The sequence below is a fragment of the Aotus nancymaae genome, unplaced genomic scaffold, assembly GCF_030222135.1.
Source record: "Aotus nancymaae isolate 86718 unplaced genomic scaffold, 86718_ANA_hifiasm-v0.15.2.pri h1tg000008l, whole genome shotgun sequence".
In the NCBI taxonomy this organism is placed as follows: Eukaryota; Metazoa; Chordata; class Mammalia; order Primates; family Aotidae; genus Aotus; species Aotus nancymaae.
The window spans coordinates 53,872,831-53,900,438 of record NW_026988419.1 but is presented as its reverse complement, the minus strand read 5'-3'; the positions used below and the strand labels follow the sequence as shown (position 1 = coordinate 53,900,438).

The 27,608-nt window shown below is 36.9% G+C and overlaps 1 protein-coding gene across 2 annotated transcripts in view; it reads right to left on the bottom strand.

Annotated features, from left to right (window-relative positions):
• TTN (titin) overlaps positions 1–27,608 on the bottom strand; it is a 270,706-nt gene that overhangs the window by 77,716 nt on the left and 165,382 nt on the right. For both annotated transcript variants that reach the window (XM_064373293.1, XM_064373294.1), the window contains 46 exons: positions 27,239–27,505; positions 26,874–27,140; positions 25,759–26,025; positions 25,529–25,668; positions 24,967–25,093; positions 24,028–24,170; positions 20,311–20,434; positions 19,517–19,783; positions 17,730–17,827; positions 16,851–17,019; positions 16,486–16,752; positions 16,113–16,379; positions 15,747–16,025; positions 15,248–15,656; positions 15,020–15,144; positions 14,654–14,920; positions 13,613–13,882; positions 13,219–13,521; positions 12,805–13,107; positions 12,339–12,526; positions 12,134–12,248; positions 11,743–12,027; positions 11,501–11,652; positions 10,689–10,836; positions 10,351–10,528; positions 9,894–10,015; positions 9,513–9,800; positions 9,107–9,403; positions 8,819–9,005; positions 8,229–8,344; positions 7,841–8,140; positions 7,353–7,652; positions 7,155–7,260; positions 6,856–7,052; positions 6,472–6,777; positions 6,093–6,371; positions 5,161–5,460; positions 4,754–5,056; positions 4,278–4,640; positions 3,677–3,979; positions 3,249–3,548; positions 2,856–3,152; positions 2,472–2,756; positions 2,092–2,385; positions 479–778; positions 49–357 (listed from right to left, as the gene is read on the bottom strand). In XM_064373293.1, the coding sequence (XP_064229363.1) occupies positions 49–357; positions 479–778; positions 2,092–2,385; positions 2,472–2,756; positions 2,856–3,152; positions 3,249–3,548; positions 3,677–3,979; positions 4,278–4,640; positions 4,754–5,056; positions 5,161–5,460; positions 6,093–6,371; positions 6,472–6,777; positions 6,856–7,052; positions 7,155–7,260; positions 7,353–7,652; positions 7,841–8,140; positions 8,229–8,344; positions 8,819–9,005; positions 9,107–9,403; positions 9,513–9,800; positions 9,894–10,015; positions 10,351–10,528; positions 10,689–10,836; positions 11,501–11,652; positions 11,743–12,027; positions 12,134–12,248; positions 12,339–12,526; positions 12,805–13,107; positions 13,219–13,521; positions 13,613–13,882; positions 14,654–14,920; positions 15,020–15,144; positions 15,248–15,656; positions 15,747–16,025; positions 16,113–16,379; positions 16,486–16,752; positions 16,851–17,019; positions 17,730–17,827; positions 19,517–19,783; positions 20,311–20,434; positions 24,028–24,170; positions 24,967–25,093; positions 25,529–25,668; positions 25,759–26,025; positions 26,874–27,140; positions 27,239–27,505 (10,977 nt within the window). The remainder of the gene's footprint in view (positions 1–48; positions 358–478; positions 779–2,091; positions 2,386–2,471; positions 2,757–2,855; positions 3,153–3,248; positions 3,549–3,676; positions 3,980–4,277; positions 4,641–4,753; positions 5,057–5,160; positions 5,461–6,092; positions 6,372–6,471; positions 6,778–6,855; positions 7,053–7,154; positions 7,261–7,352; positions 7,653–7,840; positions 8,141–8,228; positions 8,345–8,818; positions 9,006–9,106; positions 9,404–9,512; positions 9,801–9,893; positions 10,016–10,350; positions 10,529–10,688; positions 10,837–11,500; positions 11,653–11,742; positions 12,028–12,133; positions 12,249–12,338; positions 12,527–12,804; positions 13,108–13,218; positions 13,522–13,612; positions 13,883–14,653; positions 14,921–15,019; positions 15,145–15,247; positions 15,657–15,746; positions 16,026–16,112; positions 16,380–16,485; positions 16,753–16,850; positions 17,020–17,729; positions 17,828–19,516; positions 19,784–20,310; positions 20,435–24,027; positions 24,171–24,966; positions 25,094–25,528; positions 25,669–25,758; positions 26,026–26,873; positions 27,141–27,238; positions 27,506–27,608) is intronic.

Genomic DNA, 27,608 nt, shown 5'->3' with positions numbered 1-27,608 from the left:
TAAGCAGACATTGGATGCCTTTTTGATGTAAGAAAGCAAGTCACTTACCATATACTTCAACGTGAACATTTCGGAAGACTGAGCCAAGGCGATTGGAAGCAGTAACTGTGTATGTGCCTTTGTCCTCCCGGACTGCTTTGGGAATGCTAAGCTCAGTTTTTGCCTCACTTCGGGATACTTCTTCCTTGGTTATCTGAAGTGCATCAGTGGGTTTTTCAATTACAGTTTCATTCTTGGACCATTCAATCTTAGGCATTGGAAGACCTGTCACATCTGCAGGGATGTGAACAGGCTCTCCTGCCTTAACTTTGATAGTGTCTCCTCGAACACTCAGACGCAACTTAATAGTTGGAGGCACTGCAAAGAGAAGAGAAAGATAAAAAAAATAGCAAAGTCATAAGGATGTTTTTCAACTTATGGGATAAAAGCACACTGTAAAATGCATTAAAATTATTATTATTATATTCAGATTCCACACCTTCATCATCTTGTATGACTACATTCAGAGGCAGAGATGGTTCGCTTTCACTGATTTCATTGACAGCTTTGACACGGAACTCATACATTTGGTGTTCATCAAGATTTTCAACCAGAAAAGATGTGGTTGGGCAGAGTCGCTTATTAACTCTTTCAAAGTCAGGTTTGTCATGACGCCGTTTTTCAATGATATATCCTTGAATGGGACTGCCACCATCACTGCGGGGCTCTTTCCAGTCAAGGGTGATAGTGGACTTTGTCCTTTCTGTGTATGTGAGCCTCTCAGGAGATGTTGGAGGACCTTTAGCCAGAGGCAAGTGAAAATGATTAGCATGAGATAAATATTCATGTAAGAAATAATATTTCACTTCAACTTAATTATGTAAAAAATAGCCATCTGTTTGGCATAACCTTACATCCATATTTAAAATCTTTCCTAAAACTTGTCAGTTGTCAAAATTATAGACATTCGTATAGACAGAATTTTTCTTGGCAAACTTTTCATCAAGATTATCGATGAAAAATAAATCAAGGTCACATATGCTTTTTTATATTTAATATTTTAGATTGTTTATCGTTGTAACTGGGGATGCTTCTAATTCTAATGAACTAGGAAAGTAAGTTTGTGAAGTTTTGCTTTGAAGGACCAGCTGAGAGCAAAGTGTTTCTTCTTTTATTAATGGATAGTGGATATGTCTACTGAACCCACTTTGAGTCATGTTGCCTCATGTGTGGGTTCAAAATATGGTGAAAAGAGGATGTATGTAATGCTGCTGAAGTTTTCTTTCCTGAAGGGTCAAACTAAGAGCTAAGCTGTCAGTGGTAAAACTAGACCCAATCCATACTTGTTGACTATTACTGCAACAAGAAGCAGTGGAAGCCCAGCTCTGTTGTGGCACCTCTGGCACAGCCTGTGGTATATTGGATATTCATAGGTGAGCTGCTATAATAGTGGTATAGGATGTAATTTATTTTTTTTTCAGGGGGTGGTGAAGGAATAACTTCTTCCTTCTCTTGAGGAATGGGTCTTCCTTAAAGGCTTTGCTTTCTTAGATGGGATGTCAGTGTGCATTACTGTGTGTACAATTTTAGTGTTTTGTATTGATTTTAAGGAGATTCCCTCTGGTTGGTTTTCTGTTCTTTGGAGGCTCTTTCTGGTTTTAGGCCTCCCTATCCTTCCAGTATGGGGACTTTTTGAATACAGAGGAAGACTAAGGCATTTATCCTCAGACAATTGTCTAATCTTTTAGAAAAACATTGAAATCTCTTTAACTACTAAGTTAGTAAATTTTAAAAACCGACTTCAAATGTGTTCTACTGGAGAGATTTAATACTTCTAAACTACTTCTAGGTTATTATTAAGCCTATATAGAGCCAAGTTTTTCAGTACACAAAACCGTGCATAATTAATAAAATTACAGCCACAAATTACATTGAAATTATAGCAAATATGATATCTTTAATGTTGTTACTTTTTTAATTTACTTTTCTTATTATTCTCTAGCTATATATTTTGAGATTGTTGGAAGTTTCAAGCCATAAAGCTCAATAAATAAACAATATAACTAGAAGCAAAACACTATTCTATAAACGCAATGAAACCTTTTATTTTACCTAGTGGATCAACTGCAAGAATTGGTCCTATTTCAACAGGAGGGCCACAGCCAAACTTGTTCTTGGCAATAACACGGAACTTATATTCTTGTCCCTCAAGCAGACCTGTGATGTCACATTTAGATCTCTCAGTCTCTATTGGTTGTCTCCAAGTATGCATCTTGGCATCTTTTCTTTCAATGATAAAGCCTGTTATTTCACTTCCTCCATCATCTTCTGGATCAGACCAGTTAAGTAGACACATTTTTCTGTTTGTTACAACAGGTTTTAAATCAAGAACTGGACCAGGGACATCTGAAAACAAAACAAAGCCCCAAATCAATGTAGTAAGATATTATCACTTGGGAAAATCCTATGAAAATCAATGCAACATTCCTTACCAAAAACTTCTACCCTGACTGCTGCAAATTTGGAACCACAGCTATTTGTAGCTGTAATCACATATCTGCCATGGTCTTTTCGCAGTGCATCCTTGATAATTAGTTCAGATTTGGTTCCAACATTGTCTATTACAATGCGGTCTTTATCCAGCTCCCCTTCTTCTTTGGTCCATACTTTTGTAGGTACAGGGCGACCAGTCACCACAGCTGGAATTCTAAGAGTCTTCCCAGCCATTATTTGTATTCCACCCTTGACAGAAACATCCAGTTCCACAGTTGGAGGCTCTGTTGAAAGAGAACAGTCATACATTAGCCCATAAAAGATTAAAAAGTAGTCCCGTACAGAGAAATTATCCATAATTTTATTCCAATAACGTTAAGTACCTTGTGGTTCAGCCACAGTAATAGGTTCTGTTTCTCCAGGTGGTCCTTCCCCTGCATCATTGACAGCAGTCACCCGAAGTTTGTAATCAGCACCCTCTCGGATTTCTTTGACAGTGTACTGACGGACCTTGATCATCTTCTCTGTGCAGCGTGACCATTCATTTGTGCCAACCAACTGCTTATAGACAAAATAGCCAACAATTTCCCCACCACCATTGAAAGCTGGGGGCTCCCATTCTAGTTCAATAGTTGTAGAGCTCGTGTCAGTGACTCTTGGGATAGGTGGACCAGGCGGAGCTAGAATGAATGAAAATACACAAATTAAACTCCCTGATTGTTTAAAAATATACAATAGCTTATTTTATGCCACTTTCTTCTTAAGGAATTACTTACAGATTGGATCACGTGCTGTTTTGGGATCTGAAGGTGGACTGAACTTTCCAGGTCCAGCTGCATTTTCAGCACATACTCTGAAGACATAGGTGAGTCCTTCTAATAAGCCATCTACATTGGCTTTCAAGGCATTCAGAAGGCTTTTGTTGACACGAGACCAATGTGTACTATTAACTTCACGTTTTTCAAGCCAGTAACCCAAAATGGGGCTTCCATTATCTTTTGGTTCATTCCATTTCACTAGCATACTGTTGCTGGTAACATCTTCCACAATGGGTTTATCTGGTGCATCAGGTGGTTCTGATAAAAAAAATTAACATTTGAATTAATTTCCTAATATGACATAAAAATGAAATTTTATAAGCTGTAGTAATTATATATCAAAGTACATAGTAAAAAGACAAACTTCAGAGGCTAAAGAACCTTACCAAATGGATCTTTAGCTACAAATGGCTTTGAAACACATGGCGGACCAGGCCCAAACCTATTTTCAGCTCTTACACGGAAGAGGTACTCTTTTCCTTCTATCAGTTTTGTTACTGAATATTTGCAATGTCTAAGTGTTGAAGTGACAACAATCCATTCAGAGTCGGGTTTCGTCTTATCTTTCTTTTCCAAAGTGTAGTTTATGATTTCACTGCCACCATCATCAAGGGGTGGTTCCCATTTACAGAGGACTGAGGTCTTTCTAATATCTTCAAATACAAAATTGATTGGTGGTCCTGGTGTATCTAATATTTCAAAAGAGAACAGTAATTAAAATTTTGTGTGGGAAGAGTTGCTATGGAAAAGTAAATGTGAGCATGCTCCTCTGACATGATTTCTGTTTTTCCCACTTCTATCTTTGTATTCTATTAGCTAAAAAATAACAAGGTCAGGTGATTTCTTTTACATGCCCAGGAGATAAAATATGACTGAGGATAACTTGCTGAAGCTATTTCCTATTTCTTTTAACTCTCTCCCAAACTTTTTATTTCTATGTTTTACTAAAACCTTTTTCCATTGGAAAGTGTAGTTTTAATGACTTACCTAATACACTGACAGTACAAGGAGCTTTTGCGATACCATGGTCATTTTCAACTTTGATCATATATAGACCATGATCAGGTCGGAGAGAATCTCGGACGCGTAGCTGAGATTCTCCCTTTTTGCTATTGTCGATACTCAAACGCTGTGTGAGAGGCAGGACAAATGGTTCTTCTTCTTGAACTTCACCCTTCCTCTTCCTAACCAAGGGTGCTGCACGCTTCTTAATTTCCTCTGGTACAATAACTTCTTCATCCTTTATCCATGTAATAGTTGGGTAAGGTGAGCCAGAAATATTTGCATCAAGTGCTATTTCATCACCTCGTTTCACTTCTAGGCTTGTTCTCAGAATGACTTTGGGGGCATCTATAATGATTATAACCAATAAATGTTTTCAATTCTGATGAAAATAACTGACAAAACATTATTTTCATTTGTTTTACAATGGGAAAGTGGCAACTCCATTAAACAAAACTTACCAATGGGATCTACAGCTTTGGTTGGAGGAGTAGCCCGAGAAGGTTCACTGATACCCGCAGCATTCTCTGCTCGCACACGGAATTGGTACTCCTTTCCCTCTTCAAGTCCTTTTGCTGTATAGGTCAGGATTGGTACCAGGTGTTCATTGCATCTCTTCCACCTTTCTTCACCCTTAGCAATCTTCTCTATGATGTAGCCCATTATCTTGCTCCCTCCATCATACAAAGGTGGCTTCCATGTAATAGTCATTGCCTCAGCTGTAGGATTATGAACCTCAACATCTATAGGTGGATCAGGGGGTTCTGAAAAACAAGAAAAAAAAAGTTAGCATCAGGAGAACCACCTTCTTAAAACAAAACTATGGTTTATTAGTTCCTGGCCATAGTACATCCATGCCCAAACTTACGCTTTGGATCTTGAGCAATGACTGGATTTTTCAGTTCAATGTATTCTCCTCCACCAATCTTGTTGACTGCTTTAACACGGAAGAAGTATTCACCATTTGGTATGAGATCCTTCACAGTCCATGACAGTTTGTTCTCACCAGACATGACAGGTATATATGTTCTCCTCCCAGCTTCTCTGCGCTCCAGGACATAATGAAGAATTGGGCTTCCACCATCAAATTCTGGAGGTTCCCATGTTAACTTGCAAGAACTCTTGGTAATGTCACTTGCTTTAATATCTTTGCATGGTCCAGGTAGACCTATTGCAAAAATAGACAATTATTCTTGTAATCCTGAAAAAAACAGCATTTTAATAATGCACTTGTCTCTAATAGTGGGGCTATCTGTATTTTGGGTAGGATAATCTTTCATGTGCTATAGTATCCTTCACACTGGAGAGCATTTAGCATTCTTGGCTCCCAACTACTAAATGTCAGTAGCATCTGCTCCAAGTCTGTGTGCCAAGCAAAAATGGCCCCACATACTTCCAGACATTATTTGCAGGGGAGAGGAACACAGAAAATGTTACTATCCCTGGTTGAGAACACTATGGGAAAATGTGAAATTACACAATTAAGAAATTGTGGTCATTTCAATATTCTTTGGGTATGCTAATGTCTTTTATTTAAATTACTATTTCACATGCAAATAATTAAAACTATTATAAATTAATTTATAATTTATATTATAAATAAATTATAAATATTAATTATAGTTGAGAGATTTCATCTCTTTAGAACTGTTTTACTTCTCATATGGAAAGACATAATCAGAAATGACATTTAGTTTACAAGTGGCCAGTTCATGAGGTCATTTATGTTATTAATAGCACTGCAAAGTTTACTAATTTCCTCTACATCTGAAGAATGGTGTTTCATCAAAGAACGATTACCTATGACTTTGACATTGAGTGAGGCAGTTGCTGAACCGAGCTTATTCTCCAGTGTAATGGTATAAACTCCGGCATCTGCATGGACACTCTTGGGAACTTCAAGGTGCGCAGAGATGTGATCATTCTTCATTGTTAATCTATCACTTGCTTTAACTTCTTTGCCATCTTTATGCCAACTAACAGTTGGAACAGGGACAGCTCTGAAGGGAACAGGAATGTTTAACTTTTCACCTTCAATAACAATAATGTCATGAGTCTCCAGGTCAATTGTTGGCTTGCCTGTAAGATATCATTCAAAACAGCAAAAAAGAGAGTATGTCAAAATGCAATGGATGAATAAAGCCTATTTTATTAACTATAAAAGACATTGTGTTCTTACAGTCTGGGTCTTTGGCAACCACATTTTCAGAGATCTCAGATGGGTCACTGACACCAACAGCATTGACCGCTCTCACTCTCAGAACATATTCTTTGTCAGGAACTACACCTTCTTCAACCTTGAATTTCAAGTCTTTTATTGGGCGAGAATTAACTCGCATCCATTTCTCAGTGCCTACTGGACACATTTCGACATGGTATCCTATAATAGGACTTCCACCATTTTTCTCTGGAGGCTTCCAAGCAATGGCAATGTGCTTTCTCCCAGCATCAGTCACATGTAGGTCAAGGGGTGGTGAGGGAGGACCTGAGAAAAGAGTGAAACATTCACATCCAGTCTCATCAATGTCTAGACAATATTTTGTGTATAATCAGCACGACTTACTTGTTGGATCTTCAATGGATAGGATTTCTGTGGGTTCACTTGGGTGGCCAACTCCAGCTTCATTTTCAGCCCGAACCTGAAACTGGACCTCTGTTCCTTCAATGACATCAGTTACCCTGAAGTTACAGTCAGGTCCTGCAGTCTTTCCAGCTTTTACCCAACGGGTACCTAACCTTTCTTTCTTCTCAATGACATATCTATTGAAATAACAAAGCATTTCATTAGCGTTAATGAAAAAACACAGTTAAGAATTTGCAGCCAAGTGTAAGTTATTCTTTATGAATTAATTCAAATTCTACCTCTGTATTGGTCTTCCACCATCATTTTTAGGTGGCTCCCACTTTAGGTCAACATGTCGTTTTGTCACATCAACCACGGCCAGAGCGTAGGGTGGTCCAGGAGTGGCTGAAAGCAAAATAATCAATGATTAGGAAAACCAGAGGGAAGGTGATAATTTCCTACAAATATTGTCACAAAGATTAAGTGTGAGAGCATACTAAAGGTGTCTTTGGCCAAGACAGAGTCCTCAATTTCAGTGTAGTCACTTTGTCCTATAGCATTTTCTGCAGCAACTCGGAACACATATAAAGAGCCCTCAGTCAGCGGGGTGACTGTGCACTTGGTGTCCTTGACAGTGGTGTCCACTGTTTGCCAGCCTTTTCGCCTGACGTCTCGCTTTTCCACAATGTAGTTGGTGATGGGGGACCCTCCATCTTTCTCAGGAACTGTCCATTTTAGGTCTGCTGTATTTTTTGTGATATTAATAACTTCAAGCCAGCGGGGTGGTGATGGAGGATCTGAACAAAAAATAAAGAAAGAAAGTTCATTTTTTTATTACCTAAGAGTCTGAATGTGCAGGTAGTCATTAAGAAATAATATAGCCAGAAGGAAATAATAAAAATGAATTTTTCATATTTTTTCATATTGTAGTTCACAGGCAGACGTTAGAATAATTTATATGCCCCTGACATCAAGAGTGACTTACATAGCTTCTCCCGGCAAAGCACAGGGTCACTGGGTTCACTGGGTTCACTTTCCCCAGCCTTATTCACAGCTCTAACTCGGAATGAGTATTCCTGTCCTTCCATGAGCCCTCGGAGCAAGTGCTGAGTGGTAGGAACCCCTTCTGCCACTCTGACCCAGTCATCTGTTCCAGTCTTCAGCATTTCAATGACATAAGACTCAATCTTTGCACCTCCATCATGTTCTGGTTTTGTCCAATTCAACATTAATGATGTTTTGCCTACATCTTTTACAGTTGGTTTTCCAGGGGGCCATGGAGGATCTGCAAGCCAATGAAATCATTGTTTAGGTTTGCCAAAAAGGAGTTCATATAAGCTTCAAAATAACCAGAAAAATTATAAAGATAATACCTATGGGATCCTTTATTAAGATTGGTTCTGTTGTTTTACTTGGTTTTCCAGGTCCAGCAAGATTTTCAGCTAACACACGGAATCTGTATTTTTTCTTATTGGTGAGACCTTTCACTCTGAATTAGGAGCAAAGTGCATGTGTAACATCATGGTAAGAAGCAGAAGAAGCCTATGCTTATTTTACACAGAAGAGACTAACTTATTTAAATTATTAAAAAAGTGATTTGGAAATTTAACTGAAAAGCATTTCAATATAAATTAAAAATTTCTTTTTAACTGCCACATACTTTAGACTTGGCCAAACTTAGCAATCTAATTATAATATCTATGACAATGATCATTATCATAATATATTGGAAGATCAAACACGTTGAAACTTCCTGAAAGTTAATGTTTTAGACTAAACTAAGAAATGTGCCCTTGAATGGAATTTATATAGTTTTTCGAATTATGAGGTAATAGAAATATAAGTAATAGTAGTTTAAAATTTTTTCAGTAATATATAACCATGTGTAATCAAAAAGAATACTAAAGAGTAAACATTTGACTATACTGCTGTCTTAAAATCTTGATGGGGATTCTGAGCGTACCTGTATGTTGTGTCCTTTACTGGCATCTTATTGCATCTAACCCATTTATCCGTATCAGGATCCAATCTTTCAACCCAGTATCCAGTGATTGGGCTGCCACCATCATCATCTGGCTCACACCATGTGAGAGTCACTGCGTCTTTAGTGATATCAGAAGGTTCTAGGCGAGTTGGAGGTCCAGGTGGATCTATAGACAAGATAATGGTATAAAATGTTATATGTCCTAAGTATGATATAAGCATCCTTGGTGTTTTTTTTTTTTTTTCATCAGCTGATTGAGAAACTTACCAAACTGAAACTTGGCTATTATTGGAGAGGCCTGAACTGGTTCACCAACACCATACATGTTTTCTGCAGCAACTCTGAAGATGTACTCTTTATTGGGCACTAATTTGGTGGCCTTGAAGTTTGTATCCTTGACGGTAGATGAGAGCTTGTGCCACACTTCACTATCAGTTGCTCGTCTCTCCACAACATAGTTTGTGACCTTAGATCCACCATCATCTCGTGGTGGGTTCCATGTTAGAAGACATGACTCATTGGTTACATCTGTGATGTCAAAGGCGGCTGGTGGTCCAGGTTTATCTGTGTATAGCATTACAGATACAGAAAAATTATTATTCACCAGGATTTTTTTTTTCAAGAAAGTAACTGCAAAGAGTTTGTCCCCTTTTAAAATGAGAACCTTCCTTACCTAAGACATTCACTTCCACCACAGCAGTGGCCCGGCCACACACGTTCACAGCCTCAATGATGTATGTGCCAGTGTCGCTTCTCTTACTATCAATAATAGTCACTGTGGATTTCTTTGGGACATTTTCAATGGTAATTCTTTTGTCCTGCTTCAGAATCGTATCAGCCTTTGTCCAAGTTATTTTAGGTTCAGGTTTTCCGGTTACAGTGGCAGGAAGTTCAATCTTGGTCCCAGCTTTTACAGTGAGACCAGCAAGAAGCTTCACATCGAGGAAGATTTCTGGGGCCTCTGAATTGGAAAAGATTATTTACGACGTTAGCAAGTTCAAGCAGATTTATGGTCAGAGGCCTATTTGGTAAGACAAAAATCAAAAACAGATACCTTGTGTGTCCACAGCCTGGATTTCCTCTGTGGGTCTGCTTGGTTTGCTAGCACCCTGCCTGTTTAAGGCCTTTACGCGGTAGGCATACCATTTGCCTTCCTCAAGACCTGTCACTTCCATTCTGTCAGGAAATAAAATAGGGTATTTTACTGTATTGTCAATAATCTGTTTCATTGCATAGTACTCATAATCTTTCAAAAATTTGAAAGATTGATATAATACTTGTCTTCAAATTAGATCTGGATTACTATAGCACTATAACTGAATACATTTTCATTTCAATATTGTCATGAAAATCCTAAGCAGGGGGTATATTCAGCAGCACCTTTTAAAATCAGACAGACACACTGGCAGCATAGAATTCTCAATGAAAAAAGACAAACATTAAAATCTTCTCCAACAAAGCCTATTTTAGTGACTAGGAATACGCATTTACTCTCATGCCAAATAACCTACTTTGTTTCTGCAACAGGTTCTCCACAGGCAACCCATTTATCAGAACCACGTGGACATCTTTCAACTATATATCCTTTGATGCGTGAACCGCCGTCATATTTCGGTGGATCCCACGTTAAGAAGATGCTATTGGCTGTTCGATCTCTCCATTTAACATTCTCTGGTGGGTCAGGTACCGCTATAACATTTGGAAGAGAGAGTCAGTCTTACATAGGCCACCTGTGAAGTTTCTCTTCACATTGCCAACCCCTACCTGGCCCTATAACTTCAACTCCAGGTCTAAAAGCAAAAAATAGGCAACACAAGATTAGGTAAGAAATCATCAAGAATGTACTCACTTGCAGGAGCTGACATATTTACAGGTTCATCAATATATGCAGGTTCTCCAGGGCCACATTTGTTACGAGCACAGACCTTGAATAAGTACTCTTTTCCTTGAACAAGATCAGGAACTGTGAATTCTAGATCAGTCACACAGTCTATAACCTGGGAGAAAGAAATACAGTTAATTAGTTATTTCTCAAAAATCCTTTCCCCAACTCAAAAAATGTTTACCATGACCAGGGATACAAACTGAAGTTGTTTTGAATGCTAAGGATTATTTTTATATTAATTTCATATTATGGAAAACTGCAAAGTAGGATACATGATAACATTTGACTCAGCGTAAGAAAAACTGCTTCGCAGTTTGTACACATGAAAAAAGATGGCACATGAGGTGTTGACTCTTCCAACCAGTTTGGTTATTAGAAATATAATTTTAATTCAGGGTAAAGAATAGTAACTAATATAAACACAAAAAAATAATGGCTGATTAGGTCAACTAAGTTATTCTAGTGGAATAAGAAGTGTGACCACAAAGGAAATAAATATTTACTTTCCTTAGACGGGCTTCTAGCTTAATGGGTACATATTGGGTACAATCCTAGCTGAAAATTTGGTAAGGCCCACAAGACGAGGCAATTATACAATCCTTGGTTGAGCTACCTCAGGAAGCATTAGCACCAATGCATTCTTAAAAAGTTTTTGTATGTTTTCAGTGAGGTAAAGGTAAGAAGATGTAGCACATAAGACTTTTTGCATGGCATCCCAACCTGGGATTTCCCCTACTCTCATTTTTGGCATTGATGCAGTGCTGCTCAAAACTCACTTTAGTCCATATTTTCCGGCTGACTTCTCGTTTTTCAACAAGGTATCCAGTTAATGGACTTCCTCCATCATCATCAGGTGGTTCCCAAGTCAAATGTACTGAGTCCTTGGTTATATCACCAAATTTCAGTTCTTTGGGTGCACTTGGGCGAGCTGAAAACAAAATGCACTCCCGTCACTATCACTAATAGTCTGAACCAATACTGCCAAATCACCTTTGATGATAAAGGTTTAGTTCCTTACCGATTACATTGACATCAATTTCCCCAGAAATTGTTTTCACACGGTTTTCTAATTTCAGTGTATAAATGCCCTTGTCTGAACGTTCACTTGGAGAAATGACAAGTTCAGCAAAGGCAGACAAGGTCTTCATTTTCACACGGTCCCCTGCTTCTAGAACTTTATCTCCAAAACACCAGGTTGCAGTTGGCCTTGGATAGCCTGTACTTGGAACCAGGATCTTGACAGGATTTGGGACAATAACTTCCAGACCATCTTTAAATGCACTTAGATCCATTGTTGGTTCAACTACAAAAACAAACAGTTAATGAGTTTGCAGTGCCATATTTAAACCTCTGTTGCCCCAAAGTAGCTATGTGCTATTCCCCGATCTAAAAATAAAATATCTATTTACCAAATGCATCATCAGCAGTGAGAGGACCAAGAATTTCAGATGGATCTGAAACACCAGCTTCATTTTCTGCAGATACTCTATATAAATAATGATTTCCTTTTTCCAATCCAGTAACCTATGATTAGAATTAATATTTGTAAAAAACACATACAGTTATGTCCATGATCCACACTGAATATTCTTTTTTTATATGCAAATGACCTACCTTGTAAGTCAGTTCAGGGACAAGTTTCTTATTGCAACGAATCCAATTATCTTTTCCCTCTTCGCAACGCTCAATTATATAGCCTAATATTGGGCTTCCTCCATCTTTCAGAGGAGGTTCCCATTTGAGCTGAACTGATGACTGAGTCTGATCTGAGGAAGTTAGGTTTATAGGTGGACTTGGTCTCTCTGGAATAAAAGAAAGAGTTGGAGCATACATTTTATGTTAGTGACAATTTATGAAGACAGTGCTACAATCAATTATATCATCCTCATTAAAATAACAGATTTATTGAATTCACTGAGTAAAGTAGGCACAGTCTGGGTTTCTAGAACTTTATTCAAATTTTTATCATATTCTACCTTTTTTTTTTTAACTTTTATTTAACTTGATTTATTTTAATTGATAGACCTAACATCTGTATTTCCTGTAGTAATTATTTCCTTTTTTTTTTTGATGGGCTTACCAATTGGATCGGCAACTTTGACGAAGGGTGTGGCTGCACTTGGTTTTCCAACTCCAATTCGGTTTTGGGCTCTCACTCGGAAACTGTACTCCTGTCCTTCCACCACATCAGTCACAGTTGCAGACAGGTCTTCAGCTCTCACAGTCATGGCAGTATCCCACCTGATAGAAGTCTTGTCTCTTAATTCAATGACATAGTTTGTGATCTCAGCACCTCCATCATACTCTGGTGGTTCCCATGTCAGCGAGACACCAAATCGATTCACATCAGTGATGGTTACATTCAAAGGAGGGCCTGGAACATCTGGATTTCACCACAGAAAAAGAAAACATGAGTTTTGGGTAACACTGGGGATGAAGGCAAATATTGCAATTTACTTAAAAGCTAGCTTGCAATTTACTTAAAACTTCTTACCATATTTACTCCTTGCTTCTACAGGATTCTCAGTTTCTACTGGTTCACCAGTGCCAACTCTGTTCCTTGCACTCACACGGAAGAGGTACTCAACTCCTCCTTTCTGTAGACCAGTGACAGTAAACTCACAACTGTCTGCACGGTCTGTGGCCATAACCCAGGTCTTTCTCTTAATGTCACGTCTTTCAACAACGTAACCTATGATTTTGCTTCCACCATCAGTTAAAGGTTCTTCCCAAGCAAGGCTCACTTCACCATCAAATGTTTCTGTCACTTCTAAGTTACGTACTGGCCCAGGAACATCTGAAATTCACATATAAAGGAATTTTTTAGTGTGCTGTCTTGCTTTTAAGTTGTGCTTTGCCAATTAAGTCTGAATGACCCAAGGGCTTACCAATAACTTTTAAATTAATGAATCCTTCTGCTTTTCCATGTTTGTTTTGAAGCACAATTTTATACCTTCCTCTGTCTCCTTTCTTGGCTTCTAAAATTCTGAAAGAAGTTTGTTCAGCTGTAGTGTCAATGGTTTTTGTAGATAAAGGTTCATTTTCTTTAAACCACTCTGCTTCTGCTTTGGGGTAGGCATCATATGGCACCACCATTGTCAGAGGCTGGCCAACATCAACCACAAGGTCTTGATCAGCTGTCTTGATTTTGGGTGCAGCTAGTTGGAAAGATAACACATGAATGCTTTCAACTATTAACAGTAGCCAAACTACATCATATATTATTATGCACTTGTTTTCAAATATTGGTTACATAACCTTGCCACAGTAACTTTATAGCAGAGAAAACTGAGTGGTTTAGAGTTCTCATAGCTTTTTTTGGTTGTTGTTGTGTGTGCAAATTAAACTGGAGAACAGAGGATTGAGAATGGCATAAAATGATAAGACATGCATTCTTTGCCAAAAGTAATAATATAGGACTCAGTGTAGTGCAAAATATGTTTTGTTTTGTTTTTTGATAGAGTAGGCACTGCATACTTAGTTCAAGATAAACCAGAGAAACTTTTTTTCTTATGAATGAGAGATACATTAATGGTTTTTCATAAACACAGTATATAAGGATATCCTGGGTCAGGATGAGAACATGCCCAAAAGGCACACAGGAGTTTGGAAAGTAGGAGAGTACGAGATTGCCTTTAGGTTTGAAAAGATTCTCAGGGTGATAGGTTAGTTCTAGGAGCTCATAAACAGCCATCATGTACTAGGAACTCTCCAAGGTGCTGCATGTAAAGATTATTGCTATTAATTTCCTCTTACTCAAGACACTTACTTTGTATTGAGCAAAATTAGAACAGTTAACATGTGGATAGGGTTTGCTAGAAACGGAAGACCCTCACAAGAATTACCTCATTAAATAACTGTGAAATCTGAAATCTAAATAATCTCTGTGATATTGGAGGGATATTTTAAAATAAAAGAAAGGGACTGACCTGCCAGTTCAAGCTTAGCTCTGGCTTCTTTGTCTTTGGCAATAAATCTGTATTCACCCTGGTCACGGGGTTTAATATCACAAATCTGTAGTCGATGTATCTTTCCTTCACTCATCATTTGGTGTTTATCACCCTGGACAACAACCATGTTATTTCTTAGCCATTGGACTTCCACCTTATCTTTGTTGAGCTCTGCTAAAAAGGTAACATCAGCACCAGGGGCTTCCAGAATATCTTGGGGAGGCCTGATGATCTCAACAGGAATTTCTGGAAAGAAAATGTGAAATAAATACAAATATGTTTACATTTTGATTAACAATATAAAAAATTGGTAACATTAGCATTGTCCTTCCATTTAATATGTACCTTCCACAAAAAGTCTAGCTCGAGACTTCCTGTCTTCTACTCCACAAGCATATTCACACTCATCATCCAGTCTGCAATCTTTTATAATCAGTCTGTGTGTACTTCCATCTTTTTCAAATTTGTATCTAAAGGAGACATTGAATTAATAGTTAGCTTGCATCATGGCCACTAAATTGTCAAAAGTGTATATATAGCTATAGAAAGAGAGAATAAAAAGATTTTGCTTACTTTTTGCCTTCTTTGATTTCTCTCCCATTTCTGTACCATTTTACATTGGCTTTCTCTCTGGAGAGCTGGCAGGAGAAGACAGCATCATCAAACTCAGTGACTGTCTGATCTTCCAAGTGTTCCACAAATTCTGTAGGGGCTTCTATGATGAGAAGCTCAGCAACAGATTTATCTTGTCCAGCAGTGACAATGTATTCCCCTTCATCTGGGAAGCCACAGTCTTTAATGATTAACGAGTGCTTGTACTTATCAATTCTGTATGTGACACGGTTGTCAAAAGGCACTTCTTCACCATTTTTGGTCCACTTCAGTGTCACATTGAGACGATTCACCTTGCACCAGAATGTGACAGATTTCTTCTCCATTGTTTCAATATCTTTAAGAGGCTCAACAATCCTAAGGTCTTCCTCTGTTGTAAAGGAGAAAAATAATGTTGATTTTAATTATTTTTATAACAGAAATTGATGAAAAAATCTCTAGTGCCATATAAATTGCTTACCTTCTACTATTAGGTTGGCTGCACTTTTAACATTTTCACCTCTGTGATTGGTCAAAGACACATTATAGTTGGCTTGGTCATCTAAGCGTGCGTCTCTAATTCTGAGGGTGTAGACCAGGTCTTTTTGAAGGATAATGTATTTTGAACTATCAAATATGGCTTCTTCATTTCTGAACCATTTGGCTTTGGCACCTTCAGTATTGACTTCACAGTTGAAGACAACTTCTTGTTGTTCCTTCACCCGGGTGTCCTTAAGAGGAACTACGATCCTGAGTTTTTCTGAAAGCAACCAATAAGACTTTATAGTATGAAGAAAGATGGAAGTAGCAAATATAAATACCAGAAAAACCCTAAAAGCAAACTTACCAATGACGGTCAAGTGAGCTGCTGCTCTGGCGGCCCCCACCATGACGACGTAAGTGCCCATATCTTGTAACGTGGCATCTTTCACAACTAAGACCCTCTTTTTACCATCGGCAATAATGTCATATTTATCTCCAGATTCAAGCGTCTTATCATCTCGCTTCCACTGGACTTGAAAGCTTTCTTTTGAGATAGAGCAGACAAATTCAGCCTTTTCTCCTTCAAGTATTTCAAGGTTTTGGGGCTTTGAGATAAATTCAGCAGCCAGTTCTGGGAAGAAAAAGTTACAAGATATTAGAAACGTATGTCCTTGTACTTTAAATCTAGCAAGTATGAACCGTTAGAAATAAAAGATTATTCACTGTAGTTTTCATACCATGTACTTTGACTTTGCCATCGGTTCGAGAGCTTGGGAGTCGACAGTTGTAGTTGCCGGCATCCTCAAGGTGAGCGTTCTGAATGATCAGGATTCTCTTCCGTCCATCAGTCAGTATTTCATATCTTCCTGTTTCAATGATCTCCTCATCCCCTTTATACCAAATCACTTCTGCGCCAGGTTTGGAGACTTCACAAACCAGTTTTATAGTGTCTGTTTCACTAACGTCAATGTTGGCAAGATTTTTGGTAAAGACAGCTTCTTCTTCTGCAAGCATTGAAAAAACAAAAAGCACATTGAGTAAAATTGGAAATTATTATTTTTTCCCAACACATACACCTCACAAAGAATGACTGTGCTCTTACCCAGAACTGTCAGCATGCCAGAAGTTCTTGCTGTCCTCACTTCACAGGAATATTCAGCTTCATCATCCAGTAGACATTTGTTGATGACGAGAATGCGCACTGCTCCCTTGGATATGATGTCATATTTTTTGCCCTTTTTAATTTCAGCACCATCTTTAAACCACTGAACCTATATTCATGATAAATAGATTATCAGTTTTCTTGTTCCTTCACATGGGTGTCCTTAAGAGGAACTATGATCTTGAGTTTTTCTGAAAGCTACAAACAAGACTTCACAGTATGAAGAAGAACCAAGGTGGCAGACACAAATGTAAACGAACCCCAAAAGCAAGAACGATCTTACCAATTACTGTTAAGTGAGCTGCTGTGATACTATTATCAGTTATTAAAAACAATGGGATCATATATTTGTAGAGCCATAGTGGGCCATAGACATCATGCAGGCTAACTTCTTGGATGTGAAAACTGAGACTCAGATTTGAAGAAACTTGCCAATTGTAGTTAATGGCAACAAGAGGTACTTAGTTCAAACAAATATAATGGCTGATATTTGACTGTTTCTGATCTTAAAAAACAGCAGTTTCATATGTTTAAACTACTATCTAAATCTCCTGATTGTGAATCTAGTGTTTTTTAAGTAATAGTAAATTAATAATTTACTATTGGAATTAATAATTTACTATTACTTGAAAAATTACTAATAATAAACTAAAAAGAGAACAATTAAAGTCAAGTATACATTTTATACTAAAATTATCTTTGAAAGTAAAGTGGTTGCCAGAGAAAGTTTTCAGTAACTTTTTTTCCTGATTTTGGCTAGATCAAAAGTAAATATAAAGTTATTTGACAGTACAAGATGACAGGTATACAATGACAGACCTTAGCATTTTCTCGGGAAAGTTCACACTCAAATCGAGCCATTTCTTTTTCTTTAACTTGAAGATCTGTGAGTGGTCTTAAGAATTCCACATGAGGAGCTGTAAGAGAATGTCATCAGAATTCAAAATGAGGTTTCTGGAAATGTACTCTGACATTACCATAGTATACATTAAGAAAAAGTGAGTGTTTTGTAGGGCCTTTCCATCTTAATAGACTACAACAGACTTTGAAATCGCTTGAAGCTGCCTATCAGGTATGATGTTTTGCTTTTTAGATACTTCTATAGTTTACATAAAATCATGTGACATTCTATATGTCCAACTAGTGAGTATATGTGTGTGTATAGTATATATACTAGGGAGCCATCTCAGTTCTTCTGAATAATAGCTGGAAGAAAAATCTTCATCTGTACTGCACCAGACTTGAAAGATATTGTCAAAGGAAACACCAGACATCAGTAGCAAAGAAACATTGTCTTATTTAAGGCAGCCAGCACAATCTTTGAGAAATTAGCAGAATTCAAAGATAACACAGCTTAAAGCACTATGACCAGATTTGTGTATGGCTAAGAGGCTGTAGTTGAAACACATATATTCAGCTTTTTTAAAAAAATAAGCTTTGAAGATGTCACATATAAGTCAGGCATAAAATCTATTAGTGCAACAAAGCAATGTGTTTTGTATGGGAGGGTGACTAGTTTTTTTATATCTGTTATTTCATTTATCTCTAGAATTAATTCATCCAGTGTACAGGATTAGGGAGCTGCCCCCTTGCCCTTCCTTCTTCAGAGCTCCTTGTGAATCTTTCCCAAGATGACCTTTCTTGAACAAGAAAATTCTGAGACAAATGCTGGCTAATAGGTTTGAAGATATGCTCCTTGCAGCTGAGCCTTCTTGGAATGAGGTAGATGCCAAGGGGAAGAAGGAAACCCAAGAAGCTACTTTGACATAAGCTTGAGCAGAGCAACCACAAAGCGGTAAGAAAAACGCAGTACAAGATGCATGAAGCAGAGTCACTAGGTTGTAGCTGTTGATAGACAGGAAGCAACCAAACCAAACAAACAAATATTGCACAAAAATATGCAGAGAAATGTCATCATTGGACAAAGGAATGAATGAAACAAGCTAGCATGCGGCATTTTGAAAAAAGACATTAATTCAATTTTTCACCAGAGGAAGAAGTAATGCTAAAAACCATTAGAGCTCTCTTCATTCAAAGAGTCCAGGACTCAAAGAATCCAGGCCTTGCTTCATCTTTTTATCCATTCTTATTCTCAGAGATGGAATCATGTGAATGGGCTTTGTTATATTACAGCAGATCACTGGTATGCTCCTACTGAGACCGAAATTTCATGCTTATTTTCTAGTAGTTCCCCACACCTGAAAATTCATTTTCTTTCCACATGGAAATCACTTTTACTTTCTTTTTAAAATTAGGACTCCTTACTTATCTTTAAAATTCAGTTTCTCCTTATCTGTATCAGAATATCCATACAGTAGGCTGACTCCATGTAGACAAAGAGCACATCTACTCACTACTCAGTGAGAGAAAAGAATCATAGGGAAAAGTGGTTGCTCCATCATTAATCAGACCAGACATAGAATAAGACTTTTCTTTCCTTTTTTTCTTTAAACACATAAGGGATCAGGTTAGGTCAGTGTCAATACTGGAAGCTGCCAATAAATGCAGTTAGGCCAAGAAGGGCATGCAAAAAGTGTCGTTTTGTTTTGTTGTTGTTGTTATCAAAGAGTTGCAAATGAAAAGTCCTTTGTAACAAGAATACTTACGCACAACATTCAGGTTACAGGAAGTCTTAAAGTCCTTAGCATCACAAGTGTATGTTTTAATATCCTCTGGGGTACAGCCATGTATAATAAGTTTTCTGACCCTGCCATCAGCAACAATTTCATACTTCTTGCTTTTGAGGATTTCTGTCCCATTTTTGAACCATTTCACCTTAGCATTTTCTCTGGAGACTTCACACTCCAGCACTGCAGTGGCTCCCTCTTCGACCGTCTGGTCCTCAAGAGGCTTAGTGAATTCAACTGGGGGTTCTGAAAGAATCATACTTATTAGCCACGGTACTCCTTTCCTTCTCCGAGAGTTCTGGTACCTTCTCAACTCTCCCCTGGCATCTCCAGGGCTTTTTTCTGTTCTAAGTTTTATCTTCAAGTTTTGATTACATTCAGACGTTTTCCTCTAATAATGATGTTTTATCATTATTTGTACAGCCAAGAGGAAAATCGCTTTAAAAACTAGTAAACATTAAGGAAATAACAGCCAACTCTTGGTTAATAAAGTGATGGATACCTAGGTTGATAATAATTCTTCCTCCAGCTGGCTTTTGAAGATCTAGGATGTGCAATAAAAATAATGGAGATAGAGGGAGGAAGTAAAACCTGTGCTAGTCAATTTTTGACTCTTTAAAACGATAGTTTGTGAAGCATTTTGTTATGCCAAAAGGCAGAATTAGACTTTTGATTATTTAGTTGGTTTTAAACATCTATAGTACTTATCATATAAAGATAGTTGAGAGGTGGCATTATTTATACATGTATTTAAAAAAAAGCCTTGTAATTACCTTTCACAAAGAGGTTGGCGTGAGTTTTGAAATCTTTTGCTGTTAGTTGAACTTCCCCAGCATCTTCTAACTTTACATCCCTCAGAGTAAGTGTATGAACTTTTCCTTCTGAACGTGTGACCACCTAGTTGTTTAAACAAAAAAAGAATCAGGAAACAGCAATCTAGTATATGGGTGCATTTAATTCATTTAGGTAAATGGTTTGAAATAGAGCTTTCCAAGTTGTTTTATAATCATATATTTAGCACATATGCATTCAAAAATAATTTCAACCAATAGTTTGGGATCTTTTAAGAAAATTTTAGGCTTTCATAGTTGCCTTTATATAACTACTAGGTAGCCTTTCATGTTGAAATAGCCTTTCATGTTGAAATTGCCCAGGTCAATTTCTGCTTACATTTGTGGTCTTTTTTGCATATGTGTAGGTGTATAGCACATATAGTATATATGTGTGTGTGTGTGTGTGTGTGTGTGTGTGTGTGTGTATGCTCCCATTCTGATACTGGGCTTATATATATATAAAGGAAGAACTTAGAAAAGCAAAATCATGAAAGGATGAAAGAAAAAGATTGGCTATGGCTAGCTGTAAGTAAACATTATGTTCTGAAATGTAAGGTGTTTGCCATGCAACAATGAGCTATAACCCTTCTTCCCATTTATTTTAGCAATGAAACTTATTTGCAAACCAATTAAACCTATGATTAAAATAATTTGTACAACCTATAAATTTTGTTCAAAACTGCAAATTAAGGTTGGACTCTTCTTCCCTTTTCACGTCTTTAAGCAACAGGAATGAGAAAATCAGATGTCAGCGGTGCTACAGATAGGGTCATTCTGACAGTAAAGATAAGAGACTTGGGGGTTCTTCCAGTTCTATGATCTAAAATTCCTAAGAAGCTGCACCTTGTCATCTAGGCTGATTTGGCACTGCTTAAGAGTTTACTTAGAGTTAAAAATAATGTAAAGGTTTTCACCAGTGGAACCATTTATTATACTGGTGTAAAGAAAAGAATCAGAAATAAGGTTTCATCTAAAGGTGTTTTCCTTAATTAAGAACTGGGCATGGTTAGTCACATAATTATATTAATAATTGAGAATGACCAAAAAACATAATCAGAAAAAATAACAGCTAGGAGAGGGTAATTAAATATGCCCTTGGAACAGAGCTACTTATCCAAGGGCATGGTGCTGAAATGGGGAAAAATTGCTTTTTAATGACATTTCAATATAAATTTTGGAATGATGCTTTTGCTTATTTAAAAAGGTGTCTCCATTTCTAATCCACCCACAGATACATTTTATCTGTTAATATTATGTTGCTTTATCATCTGAGTTCCTCTGTGACTACTCTACGACACAGCTCAGAATGCAGTGCTTCTCAATAAACAGCTTGTATACAGTCTACCTCCACTATATTAAAAGAAAGAAAAGGAAAACTGACTGATACCTTATAAAAATAAACCAAGAAAATAAATGTTGAAGATTTTGCAGTAGACTAAGAATAATGTTAGAGATTTTAAAAAATAATTATTTATAACGGCAGCATATTACAATAATACAGTAGGCTATGACTGACAAAGCTATTAAAGTTTTATATTTAAATTTAAATTTTATCAAATTTAAAATTTAACTTTAAAATTATCAAATGCTATTTGGAACTTGGCAGTCCTTTATTAAACTGACAGCCAGAAACAACAACTACAACAACAAGGAAAAAATGCAACACCTCATGTCTGCAATTTTCTCTTCATATTTCCTATTTGTATAGCTTGTTTTTGCTTGTTTGGTTATTGTGGTTTTGGAGGGAGGCTAAAAATTTTACAAAAAGTGAATATTAAAGGTCGAAATTACATTGACAAGAGCAAGTTTGTTCTGATAGACTTAATATAAACAAAACCTGCCAAATGTCATAAAATGATTTTATTACTTCGAAGCTTATATTTAAGTTCTTTTTGAAAAGAGACATTTAAGTAATGCAAGAGCAAGTTCACAAAAGGCTAAAGTATTTTAGGTGCCTAGAGTAAAGGATTGAAATTCCTATGCCAAAAGAGATGCAAACGGGCCCTATAGAATTATAGTAAGCTGATCCTTTCTAACTGTAGAAAAAATTTTAGTTACAATAAGAATTAAAAAAAAAAATAAAATGTAAGATTTTTAGGAGTCTACATTTGAATTTAAATAGTGCAGTTTTTGTATTAGAACTGAGACTGATATTTTAATAAAAAGCTCTTAATATGATGACACGATATTTAGTAATGAAAGAACAATATCATTTGTCCTTAAGCAGTGTTCCTTTATATAAATTACAAATGTACAGATCTAGAGAGACTCTTGAAAAGTCAACCAGTTCTCTACCTTTAGACGTGAAGTTAATTAAATAATGATTGATAGGATAAATACACACTTTCAAACAACAAGCTTGAAGGTAGAGATGCCTCCCTCAGTTCAATATTTTGAAGACCTAATTGTAAGGAAGGTTTTCTGATATGTAACTTAATTCTCATGCTACAAATGGAATGTGATGCTGCTTTTTCTAGTCATTGAAAAAGGAGGCCAAGAAGATTTCCTTATTATCTGTATAACAGGCAGGCGTTACCTACCAGATGACTGTTAGTGAATTACTCTGTAATCACTCTATTGGAATACTAGTTTGTTTGTTTCAAAGCAGTTACTTTAAGGCATTTTTTTTTTCAAATACTTCAGTCGATTTTGTAGCTTTTTGTTAAACTGAATCCCTTTTTAATTATATTCCTTTAAGTCTTCAAAGTTTGATTTATATTGAGTTCTTTATAGCACATTTAATATTATTTCTGAAATATTGGGGCAAAATGTCACAGAACAATGTACTGTCGTGCTTTATTTCCAATCTATGCTGAACATATTAAATTAATGATGGATTGTCAAGATAATTTAAAGACATATGTTGTTTCTGGGGACAAAACGTATAGATCAATTTAGGCAAATTGTATTGTGGGTCAATCTGAATAATCCCTTGGTTTTTACTTATGGGTAAAACCTTGGGCATAAACAACGTTAGTAAAAGCTAACAGTAGGAGCTAGTTATTTACCAAAACTTTAAAAAATATTTCATTCACATATGTGGATAACAACGGAGCCCTTCTTTCTTGTCAGTACCATCAGTTGTATTTTAAATAGTCCACTTGCATTCCAGATATTGCACAGCCCAAAGCACTTGAAGGTTAAAAATAGCTTTGGAGAAATGCTTGAAGAGCAAATCTGCCCAGAAGTTATCTCAACTACTTGACCAACTGCCTGAAATGGAATTTCAATCTTCTCCTCTTAATCCCCTTATACGCAGGACACTAGATAGGATGGAGAGCGTTAGTCTTAAAACTTAATGTGCACCATTGTTGCAGAGCATCCAGTCAGAAAGCCTGTTTAATCCTTCCTGTCTTCTGGTTAATCACACAAACTATCATTGATAGTCATTGAGTCTTGTCTTTTCTTCAAAAAACTAAAACTTGATCATATTTTCAATTTTTATTTTTATTTCAATGAAAATATCATCAGGTTAAACCTAATAAAAAATGGAAAAATCTGCTTTACAATTTCAGTAGAAATCAGGCTAAAGGCAGGAAGAGAAAGCCAAAGGCAGAGGAAGGGACGTTAGAAAGAGCAAAGAATAAGGAACATATAAGTGAAGGTGAAAGAACTTGAGAAAAAGAACGGGTAAGACAAGGCATGCCTAATTTTTACCTTATCGCTGGGCTCTAGTTTCTTCCCTTTGAGATACCATTCTACAGGAATATCCTCGTAAGACAGCTCGCAGTCAAAGGTGGCTGTTTCTCCTGCAGTCACGGTGACATCTTTTAAAGGCCTCAGAAGACCAATTACTCGTGCTTTTCGAGAGGGAAGAAAGAGCTTTGTGTTACTCATTTTGTAATCCCAAAAGAATAAATAGAGACTTAGATATGAATCTTCATGGTTGCTTTCTTCAAGAAGCCACAGGACTGGTCACTATTTTAACTCCCATGTGAACGTGGCCCCATGGTGCTGAGAAGGGGAGAGCTGGTGGCCGGAGAGCAAGTATATGTAGGGGCCTCTTCGTGCTGACGTACAAGGTCAGCGAGAAATCTGTGCTGCATCTGTCTCTCTGCCAGGCGTCAAGTTCTTCTTGCTACATAAGGTATGTGACTTCCAAAATAACTAAGACTCTGATTGGGAGAGGACAAGGGGCCCTCAATCAGAGGCTGTTCCTATCCATCAAACACTTTGCACCTTCCAGAAATTTTAGCCTAATGCTCTCCACCTTCTTTCTTGAATCTGAAGTGCCCACACAGCAAAGTTTGTCTTTCTGGTGCTCCCAGTTGCACAGCCACTTGAGGGAAGTGGTCTTCAAGGGTTCTGAGTTAGATTCTCATTGTATGTGTATCAACTTCAGTGAGAGGACTACAGAGCAGGAAAATCTGATTTGCTAGAGTTTCTCTTGTTCAAATGGCAAGGTCAACAAAATTTCTAAAATTTTACGATTTGAACAACTTCCATACTGAAATGTCAAAGTGGTTAATGCAAGAGAGGCAGTTTTGTGTTTTAATAGTATTTTCTAACTAATAAAATAATCCCAATTAATTTCACTCATATTCATTTTCTGTAAAAGTGTTCATTTAATTTTCCTCAAAAACATACAGTACTTACGCTTAACTCGGAGGTGGGCACTAGATTTAACATTGGCAGCTTGGAAATCCACTCCACCAGTCTGATCCAGGCGGCAGTTGTGCAAAATAAGGAAGTGTATTTTGCCTTCTTCCTTAATTTCACAGTCCTGTACCAACAAAATAGAAAAACTTTCATAGAAAATAATTTTATTTGAAATTTTTTCCTAAGGATAGAATATTTTAATTAAAGGAATGCAACAAATAAATGGTGAGAAAACTTTATGTAACGTTGAGCTATTTTTTAGTAAGTAAAGCTTACAAGTACTATCTGAAAAGCCACATTTATTTTAGCTGTATAATTCTGAGCCAACTAGCATTATCACAGAGTACCAACAACCTTATACCAGCTCTGCTGGATCAAAAATAATGCAAGTGTGCTAGTCTGAGCCCATTCATAGACCCTGACATCTTTCTTTGGCTTATGGTCTGATAGAGAAACTGCTATCATGTTTTAAATGTCCTGCATGTACTCTGACTTTCACCTGTCCTTTTCTATTTCACATAGCTCCTTTAGTTGTTGACAAGTTCAGAAATAGCCTTACAGGTGTTTGGAGTAGGGCCTCTCCCTTGAGTTTCCAGTTGGCGTGGATATCATCTTCAGAGATTTCAGTTTCAAAGCGGGCCGTCTCAGTCTCCATCACCTCCACACTGTGCAGGGGTCGCACCAGTTTAATTTCCCGATCTAGAAAAGTAAAGGGCCAGCATGGGTCATTAGCCTCTGGCACAAATAATCCCAATGCTTCAAGAGTGAAACTCATGGAAATTTCATTACCCTCAATGTCAAGTTTTCCTGAGGTCTTATCTGTCCCACAGTCACAGGTATACTGTCCAATATCTGGTTTCAAGGCTTTCTTTAGGATTAGCATGCGTTTCTTGCCATCTGCCTTAATAACAGCATTTTTTGATGGCTTTATTTCCTTCCCATCCTTAAACCATTTCACTGGTGCATCTGGTTTGCTAATTTCACACTGTAGAATCACTTCATCTTTCTCTACAGCGGTATAATCTTGAAGTTTTCCTGTAAAATATGGATCTCCCTCTGCAAGTAAAGCATAAGTGAAAACATTTTATTAATCACCTTAGGGAAATGACAATCTCTTAGAAAGCTTAAGAGGCAACTCCCAGAGTTCTGAGCATATTTTTAAAGCTTGTCAAGTGTTTAATCATTCAACATGTTTCTGTTCAAAAGTTCTCTAAATATTAGAAAGGGAATCACTATATGGGATTTATCAGATTTAATCCACTTATACTGAATTTTGAAACATTTTATTAACAGTAGCTAAAAAGACTGTGAAATTTAGCTTCAAATACAATTTTGTGTTCCTACATTATTTGGATACATTTCTAATTTCTTAGAAATTCTATTATGCCTAGTTTACTTTTGAGCTTTCAGACTCACATTGTTAGTTTTTCTTAATCAATTAATAGTTTGCCTTTAATTGTATCTATATATGTTAGACTTCATTTTTAATCTTCTTGATATTAAGTGGCCAAGAGAAACAATGAGGCTTATTAATATAAGTTATGTAGTATCTTCTCTTATGGGAAACTTGAAAAACATTCCTTTGAAATAATTTTGATAAAATAAAGAGATATAAAGTATTTATATATTCTTATTTTAAACATGACCAGGGTCAATAATTAATGAACAGTTTTAATTTTGCTTTTAGCTGGTGATTTTGTGCGTGTTAGCTAGAGTCTTCATTACTTTACAGTAATGAAGGTAAAGTGTTTTAGAAATAAACCTGATAACATATGTGATAGCTTCTTAAGGAGCTGGGATGCCTTCATGCAATATAACACTTAGAAGATTATTTTATAGAATAGATACTCGACAGATTTCTGTTGAATTTAATGCAATAAAATTAAAATTTGAATAGCACCTACCAAGCACAGTGAGTTTAGCTTCTGAACTCAATCCCATAGCTTCTACTCTAATTTGGGAGGTGTCATCAATAGACAGGTCTTTGAATGTGATTGAATGAATTTTCCCTTCGTCATCCATTGAGACTGACTTGCTGGTGTGTAGGCGCTGGTCATTCTTGAACCACTTAACTCGGATGTTATCATGAGATAACTCCACAGTAAACACAGCACTTTCCTTCTCTTTGGCAGTTACATCCTTGAGAGGGGTGAGGAATTTGAGCCGGATTCCTATCATGAAAAAAAAAAAAGAACTTATTAATTGAAGCACTTGCTATAAAAGTAAAAGAAAAAAAAAGATTTTGGGGTGGACTATTTGATAAAACTACCTTCAATGATCAGTTTGCCACTTGTATGCTTATCTTCAGCTTCAAACATGTATTTGGCTTCATCTTCAAAAGCAGCTGACTTGATCACCATTGAATGCTTAGTGCCATCCTTTATAAGCTCAAATCTGTCATCACCTGTGATTTCCTGGGTTCCTTTTAGCCAACGGAATGTTTTGGGTTCCCTTGATACTTCACATTCAAATTTAGCCTCATCTTTCTCGAAGACTTTAACATCACTGAGAGGTGTGATGAAGATAAGAGGCAATTCTGAAAGAAGCGGACAGTGGATAAAGTCAGAATACATTTCCATTCATGACCCTTGATCAATGCAGGGGTGTATCAGGAAGTCTTGCAAAGAAAATATAAAAGT